General features: G+C 37.7%; 1 protein-coding gene across 2 annotated transcripts in view; it reads right to left on the bottom strand.

Moving 5' to 3' along the window:
- Positions 1-9,293, bottom strand: part of Fchsd2 (FCH and double SH3 domains 2) — a 184,450-nt gene that overhangs the window by 32,865 nt on the left and 142,292 nt on the right. For both annotated transcript variants that reach the window (XM_021198412.2, XM_021198422.2), the window contains 2 exons: positions 5,274-5,390; positions 2,256-2,360 (listed from right to left, as the gene is read on the bottom strand). In XM_021198412.2, coding sequence (XP_021054071.1) covers positions 2,256-2,360; positions 5,274-5,390 — 222 coding nt within the window. The remainder of the gene's footprint in view (positions 1-2,255; positions 2,361-5,273; positions 5,391-9,293) is intronic.

The raw sequence follows: 9,293 nt of genomic DNA, 5'->3' as shown, positions 1-9,293 counted from the left end.
CCACCATGTGGTTGCTGGGATTTGAACTCCGGACCTTCGGAAGAACAGTCAGGTGCTCTTACCCACAGAGCCATCTCACCAGCCCCTCATTCCAATTTTCAATTAGAGACTGAACAGTACCACAGCTAATGAAAATGTTCTTGTGAGAACTGTAGAAATCATAACAGCGTAATAATAGTTTATTGTGAGATTCTTTTTGTAAGAATCTGGTACATAGGAAACACTCATTAAATTGCCAAATTAATCAATATGACTTTGCCTCAACTTAACCAGCCAAGAATTAATGACTACAGAATCCTTAGTCTCTGTATTTACATTTTCAATTTCTGCTCACTGTAAAAGTTTCTTTCATCAATTACAGAGTACTACAACAGTGCTAACTCTAATTAGCAATAAAAATGAATGGAACTACACAGAGACTAGACAAAGCAGATTAATAAACAAGGGAGGAAACCATTTATGTTGGCAGGAAATACAAAGGAAGTACAAAGGGTATGATAAAATTTTAACCAGTGATCTCTCTTTTGGTGAAGAATTTATAATAAAATAAACAAAAATAACGCAAATAATAATAAGAGCTAAAAAAAAAAAAGGAGAAACAGATAAATGATTACTGTCAGTTTCTCTGAAGAATTAAGTGATCTAGTGTGTCCAAAAATCCCTAATAAAATATGCCCTCACATCTGCCAACTAATTTTAGCATGGCTATTTCTGATTATCCAATAAGTGGAAACTAAGTGAGAGCTCATTTGAAGACAATTTTACAGATATTTAAAACTAAGATAATGGATATGATATCATGGTTCTATATTTTTAGTAAGAAAATTATCTTTGATTGTGTCAGGAGAGGTAAGACACTGTGTTGTAGAATTCCACTTAATGTTTTAGTTTTAAATTAACTCATAGTGAGTTTGGCACACTAATAGGAATACTAGGTCATTCCCTCTAAATGAGATTATGTGACCTTTTACTGCTACACTAAGAGTGAGGTGGAGCAGTCCGGTGAAGTTAAGGTACTAGCCAGTGGCACCATGGTAGAGTCTGGAAATGAAAATATAAAGACATACCTTCAGAAGCATTTTGAGACTTGTCTCAAAATACTCATTCCTGTTTTATTAATGTTTTCATCCACACTGTAAAAGCAACAAGTACAACTTTTGTTCACCACAAGCCCGTGTTTACTGCTCAGCAATTGCCTGCCAACAGTATTTGGCCAGCACTTTAATGCAGAGGTTCTAGACCCTGGGTCTAGAGAGGAAAAAGGCCATTCATTGGACACTTTACTCTCCTCTGTGTGGAAGCTTGAGGGTCAGACTATAGCAGGTAACATGTGGAGGTGGGTACAGGTACAAATGACAATTCTATTCTGACTCAGAACATGCTTACTTACATTATCTGTGGTTGCTAAATCACTGAAGCGTTCTTAAAACTTTTAAAGGGGTATTTGAAAGTCATGAGTTTAGATGAACATTCAACTAGTACAAGAACTCCTTATTTGAATGCCCTAATAGATATTGGCCCAGAGTCTGTGTGTGACAATATATATGTTTATGTGCATGTGTTGTATGGATGTACACATGTGGAGGCCAGACATCAATGTTGGGTATCATTCTTAATTTATCTCTACACTATTACATTTTTTAAAAGATTTATTTATTTATTTATTTATTTTTAATTTTATTTCTATGAGTACACTGTAGCTGTCTTCAGACACACCAGAAGAGGGCACCAGATCCTATTACAGATGGTTGTGAGCTACCATATAGTTGCTGGGAATTGAACTCAGGACCTCTGAAGAGCAGTCAGTGCTCTGACTGCTAAGCCATCTTTCCACCCCTATTCATATGACTCCCCAAAAGATTAAAACCCATAATTATGTGTTGTTTTTTTGTTTTGCTCCTTCTTTTCTTAATCAAATCTTTGCTTATTCTCCTGGAATTTGAACATTCATGTGTCAATTTCTCTACCATTAATTTGTCTTATTTAATGCTACATGAAAACTTCAAAATTAACATCTGCATTGTGACATTCCTTTTGCTATTTAATGTTTCATGACTGTGGGAACTTCACAGTAGGTTCAGAGTTTTCATGGTTATGTGCTACAGGAACACAAAAATACAACTGTGGACACAAAAATGGTTCACTGTCTTCAATGTAATGTCCATGTAGACTCAATTTCAAGGGTGCATTTCACACTGTGACACTGCCTGGAACTGAGTGACACACGACAACTGAGAGCTGTCCTACTGTCTTACCTCTGCTTTACGGATACTTTCTCTCGCTTCATCTATTTTCTGTTCCAGCTCTGCTCGGCTTTGTTCTGATAGAGCAACACCATGACATTCTAGTTCATTTAGAACCTGTCAAAGAAAATAAAGATTTTTGTTCTCATTTCTTTCCTTGAGTATTTACATAATTCCAGAGAATTCAGTGGCTAAAACAATAATTAGTTTTAAACTTTTTATTATTTAATTAATTTTTAAAAATGGAAAGTTGTAAACCAAAGAAGAGTTCTTGTCTTAGCTCCCCCCCCCCCATGGTGACAACTTATAAAAGCATGCAGCAACAGCTCCCTCCTCGGAAGGTGCAGCTCAAGGTCTCTGGTGGTTTCCTGTGTCCTGCAGTTCTGCACATGGCACCAAGGTTGACCTGCCTTTCCATGGCCCATAAGCTGGTGCCTCCCAGTACTGTCTTGCACAGTAAGGCCACACAGTTAAGTGAAAGTTACTTAAACACTAGCCCTGTGATGCTGTGGCAGCTGATCTGCTAACAGAGACAGCCATGATGAAACCCACAGGGAAGTAGAGTTGACAGTGTGAATATGCTGGATAAAGTAGTCCACAACTACCAGTGGGACTTGTGCTACAGAATGGTGGGCATTTAGACATTCATTGTCTACTTATTCATTATCCATTTACTATTTTGGACCCAAGGTAACAGGAGATGGAAAGTGAAAACGAAGAAATTGATAGATATAATCTATATACCTTATTTTCATTGCATAATTGAAACATATATAGCTTTGATTTTTTTAAATGGATAGATCTTGACTTTTTTGTTTGTTTTTATTTTTTTAAAATAGGGTCTTATGAAGATAGGCTATTTTCAAATTCACTAGGTTGCTGGCCTTGAATTCTGATTTTACAGCTTCTATCTCTAGGATTACAGATTTGTACCACTACACCTGCCTGATTATAGAGTATTCTTGCCAAACAAGCCTTGTAAAGAAACAAAAAGACTTCATTAGTGCACAATGAATCCATTACATACTCTTTACACCAAGATAGTACTACTTCATCAATTTGTATTATTTCAAATCCTACTAATGAAAATCTTTTTTATGGGGAGAAGAAAACAGTGACATATTCCCTCAATGTTTCTACCAAACCTTGTCATGTTTGCAGAAACTGACCTCATTCTTCTTAAAGCACACACCCAACAGTTTAGCAAAAGTGTATTTACACTCAGAGCACTGCTACTGGGACTTTTAAACTTCTTTTAAAACAGTACTACACGAAGAGCCTATCTAATGACTCTTTGAACGCATTGGGATATCTGAGATGAAAACACAAAAGTGTGTAGAGATAATCTCTTGTGCACTGTGTAAAAGCATTCACTTGTCAGTAAAAAGGTGACTGGCCAATGAACTGAGGCAGGTTTAGAATGTGAGACATCCAGCAGAGAAAGAGAGGGATTCTGGGGTGAGTCAGGTGTGGAGATTTATCCAGACACAGAGGAAGGTTGCTGCATGAAACAGAACCAGGTAAGCAGCTATGTGGAGGGACTTAAAATAGTTAGATAAACGGGATAATTAAGTTATGAGCTAGTTGGGGAACAGGCTCAAACTTATGGCCTAAGCATTTATTCATAAGTATAATTTGTCTAAGAGTTATTTCAGAGAACTTATGTGTGGGTAGGAAAGCCCTCAGTTACTAAACTAAAAGTTGTACATGTTGCTTGTTCACTGTATTGCAGTATTGGTGATCAAGCCAACTGCCCTGCACAAGTAAGCGGGTGTTCTATTAGTGAGCTTTACCTGGACTTCTATACTTTAATATTACTAGATACTGCCAAATTTATATAGTCTATATTTTAATATCAGTCTTATATTTTAATTTATTATCAAGATATTTATATTATTAACATATATGTAATATATAATCATCTTACTGATATATTTAGTCCTATTAATAATTCTATATTTTAACACTAATAGACATCTCCAAAATGTTGTACCTACCCTCCCCTACATCCTGACCTCAGGGATACTGCCAAACTTTAAACTTATGCTGATATAAAATTTTTAAAACTTGATTTCATTTTTAAGACTTTATAGAAAGCATAGTTTCATGTGTTGCTGTCTACCTATATTCCCATTCTATGCATATGTATGTGTGTATACACATGGCTGAGTGCACTAGCCCATGCAGGCGTGAGTGGAGGCCAATCTCGTCTGCATAGCATATACCAGGATAGCTTGGGTTGTGTACAGAGGAGACACTCATGTCTTAAGGAAAAAAAAAGCTTATTAGATTTTTCAAAGCAGGTAAGAGTTAAGAGCATAATGCTGACTGTTGAGACAGTACAGGGAAAATGTAAGATTTTTCACATTAATAGAATTCAACTACTTGGAGCTGGAGAGATGGCTCAGTGGTTAGGAACAGAGAATTCAGATTCAATTTCAACACACATATGGACACTCACAACTGGCTATAACTCTAGTTCCACTGGATCCAACACCAAATGCCCTATTCTGACCTTTGTGGGTGTCAGGCATGCATGTGGTGCACAAGCAAACACAAATAAAAAAAAATTCAACTTTATCTGAAATCTCATAGAGGCTTCTGTGACAACCTCTCTCTCCCACCTTCACCCCTCTCTCCCCCAAAAGAAACAGTGTAGACAAGAAGCTATTGAAGAGAACTCTAAAGAACTGTGAGCTTTTAAAGAGCTGAAGTGTAGCTCTGTACAGTTGATGGCTTCTGGCAGGGGTGGAAGGAAGGAGGACAGACCACTGGGAGCTTGACAGTTGCCCTTGAGTATATGATTTGTAATGCAGATTAAACTTGGTGTTTTTATTTTTTTTTTATTTTATTTTTTTTTTCATTCTTCTTTTCTTTGGGGGAGGTGAACCTGAGAAGACTGAGAAGTGAATGTGATCAGGGTACATTAGGTGAAGCTCCTAAATAAACGATAAAAAGATTAGGTTGGAAAAAAACCTATCTGAAATCTGACTTCAGCTGCACACTGCCAGCGTGCTCTACCATACTTACCCGCTGCTGATGAACAATATTTTTGTGCTCACGTGCCACACGTGTGGCCCATTTCCGAGCCTCCTTATTTAGACTGTGTTCCTCTGTGGTACCAGTTTCTGATTCTAATTGTCGACTCTACAACACAAGAGAGTAAACAGAAAGAGAAGGACTGTTATCTCTACTGTAACTTTTACCAATCTGTAGCTGGGCCAGAGGGTCTTTCCTTAATCAGCACTGACAATGCCAGGCATACCCTGCTACTGTGGGAAGCAAGGCCTCACTTCACAGAGAATCAGTGTTAGATAGCTGCACAGAGATCAGTAGCCCTGGAGGCCACTGAGGATGAACCTCTCCCTTGTGGTCAGCTTTGGGCCCCACCTTCTGTTTCTCTGGTAACACTGGAAAGGTATCAATTTTGCCACTCCTCATCAGGGGTTCTCAATGACCCTTTAATACAGTTCCTCAGGGTATGGTGACCCCTAACCATAGAATTATTTTCATTGCTACTTCATAACTGTGATTTTTGCTACTATTGTGAATTGTAATATAAGTATCTGTTTTCTGATGGTCTTAGGCAACCCCTGGGAAAAGATCATTCAAGCCCCCAGGGAGTCAGCTCAACACACAGGTTGAGAACCTGTGTTAAGAACACACAGGTTGAGAACCGCTGTTAAGTTCCCTTGTCAAAAGAATGGAATATCTCTGGCCCAGGGTGGAGACAGGCATTCTGATCTGCATCAAGTATCAGAACATTACACACTTATTGTTTTCTCTCTTGAGTGAATCCAGTTGGGCCTGTCAATCACCTGGCCAGCAGTCCACTACCAATACTACCCTGCCTCTGTAATGGATATTATATTACTGTCATATCTGAACAAATCCTGAAGTTCTCTACTATAATACATAAGACATCCAACAAAAATCCTGGTTATAAAATGGTATTTTTTAACTTCTCTCTCATCACCAAAGGGCTACTTGCCATTTTAGGATTAGATCACTCACTTTCAAACTCAGTCAGCGCCAGCACTTGCTGAGTAACTTTAAACAAACTTCCTCAACTTCAAAGCAAGGATTCAAAATTACATCTAAAATAGAGTTGTCATAAAGATTAAATAAGTTAATAAGTTATAGAACTAGAAAAATGTCTAGCGTGAAGTAATGTTCAAAGAATGCCAGCCGTTAATTTTTACTATCTTCCAATTGCAGTTATAGTGGTTCTTGATATCTGCAGGATAAACTTTAGTTCATCATCAAGAGTTAATCCATAACTAGGACCTGGGAGAGTTCAGGGTAAGAGAACTTGCCATCAAGCTGGATGATCTGAGTTTGACTCCTGGGACCCACAGAGAAGGAGAAAATTAACTCAAAACTTGTCCTTTGACTTCTATATTAGCAAATAAACATTTAAAAAAAAAGATTTGCTTAAAACAAAGAATCTATAACAAGAAGAAAAATAACCTAAGAACAAAATAAGAATTTATAATGGATAAAAGATATATATATATAAAAGATTTATTTGTTTATGATATGTAAGTACACTGTATCTGTCTTCAGACACTCCAGAAGAGGGCATCAGATTTCGTTACGGATGGTTGTGAGCCACCATATGGGACTGGGATTTGAACTCAGGACCTTTGGAAGAGCAGTCAGTGCTCTTAACCACTGAGCCATCTCGCCAGCCCCTTAAATATATATTTTATCAAAAGAAGATATATGAAGATCTGGTAAGTTCATGAAAACATTCAACAGCTGGTTATTACGTAAATACAAACCAAAACTGCCATAAAACACTATTTCATAACCACAAGGATGGTTAAAACCAAGGATATGGGCTGTGTGTAGCTCAGCAGCAGAATGCTTCCCTAGTATGTATAAAGCCTTTGGCTTGACCTCTAGTCTTGTGAAATAAACAATAAAAATTGAGAGACAACACAGATATTTGCATGATATGGAGAAACAAGAACCTTCATATAAGACTGGCAGAAACAAAATAATGGTGCAGATACTTTGGCAAACAGCTCAGTGTTTTTTCTAAAAATGATTTAAACATAAACTTTGTGCGACCCAGTAACCCTAGGCATATTACTATAAAGAAATAATTGTGGTAGTATTGTCTCCCCATCACCCTCCCCTGTCCGTGTGCATGTGTATCTGTAGGCCAGACTCAACCTTGAGCATCACTCCTCAGGCGCTGCCACAGTTTCCTGAGATCTCTCCCTAGCCTGGAGCTCACCAAGCAGGCTAGGCTGACTACTGTTCGAGTTACAGAGACTAACCAGGCACAGCATTGAGACTGTTTTCAAATGATAATTACAGCATTTCTCCTTTCCCTTTCCTTCCTCCAAACCTTCCCATATACCATCTCTGTTCCCAGTCAAGTTCATGTTCTCTTCTTTGATTAATTATTCCTAAATGTTACCTGATCAGTCTGTATGTTACTTATATGTATGTTTTTAGGATTTACCATTTGGCACCAGACAATGAATGGGTATGCACTTCCCCGGGGATTACTAAGCCTAATTTTTTAAAATAAAAACATGGGAACTGGGTATTAAACTCAGACCATCACGTTTACAAAACAAGCACTTTACTGACTTAGCCATCTTCCAGCCAAGGTGAAAAACAACCTAAATGTCCACCAAATAATACACAACATATGGAATATACATATAATGAAATATTACTCAGAAATTTAAAAATACAGGTACATTCAACAACATGGATTAATCTGAAAGGCATGTAAAATGAAAGAAACAAAGCCAGGCGTGGTGGCGCATGCCTTTAATCCCAGCACTCGGGAGGCAGCGGCAGGTGATTTCTGAGTTCGAGGCCAGCCTGGTCTACAAACTGAGTTCCAGGACAACCAGGGCTATACAGAGAAACCCTGTGTCATAAAACAAGAAAGAAAGAAAGAAAGAAAGAAAGAAAGAAAGAAAGAAAGAAAGAAAGAAAGAAAGAAAGAAAGAAAGAAAGCAAGCAAACAAGACTATACATACTGCATGTAAAGATACAACAGACTACACATACTGCATGATTTAATTTAGTGAAATGCCTCAAAAAGGCAAATTACAGAGACAGACAGAATAAGTTGCCTGTGGCAGAGGATGGGCATGAAGGGGATCTTCTCATAGTCATGTAAGTGTTTTATGATTCACTTATGATCATGATTAAATAACTCTAACTCTATAAACACACAGAAATTATTGAGTGTACTTGAACTGAGTAAATTATATCATAGAAGTATGCCTTAACAAACCCATTTAAAAAAAATCATACCACATCAGTATCTATTGATTAAATCAGTTACTGGACATAAAGAAAAAAATGCCACCATATACACTTAAAACCTTATTCTTATCTGTGAACATGTTAGTGAGCTCATCTAGTCCATAGTCTGTAGTTTAGCATATAGCCGAGTAACTTACATATAGAGTAGGGATTCAGTGTTTGCTGAAATGACATATGCTTCAATACAAGATGAGGACAAGATGCTTTTAGATGCAGTATAGACTGAGGACAGAGGTAATCAGTCCTTCCTGCATGGCCGAAGCTCACCTCACAGGCTGAGGGAGGTAACAGCTCTGACTTGGACTCTTTGCTCCACAGTAGGTTTAGGGCTACCAACTCTAAAAGGAGGACATTAAATAGTGGCTCCATCCTTGCAAAGAATACTAGACTATATGAAGAGGAAAAAAGGTTGAGGCAGGTGAATAGAAAAAAATTGCACCCAAGGACTGAAGAGATAGACCAGTGGTTAGGAGTACTGGCTGCTCTTACAGAGGACCTGAGTTCAGTTCCCAGCACTCATGTAGTGACTACAGACATCTCTAACACCAGATTTAGGGGTTTCAGCTTCTTCTTCTGGCTTCTGCAGGTACTAGGCACACACAAAGTGCACAGACAGGTGTGAAGGTAAAAGCTCCTACACATATATTTAACAGTTAACAATCTAGAGTGATTTTTGTAAAATTGAATTTAACTTCTTCCATTATTAAAAAAATTGTTCCATAAGCACTGAACATTACTTTTTTTTTTTTT

This window comes from Mus pahari, chromosome 1 (genome assembly GCF_900095145.1).
Source record: "Mus pahari chromosome 1, PAHARI_EIJ_v1.1, whole genome shotgun sequence".
NCBI classification, from domain to species: domain Eukaryota; kingdom Metazoa; phylum Chordata; class Mammalia; order Rodentia; family Muridae; genus Mus; species Mus pahari.
Note: the sequence above shows the minus strand (reverse complement) of the source record. Positions and strands in the feature narration are given on the sequence as shown.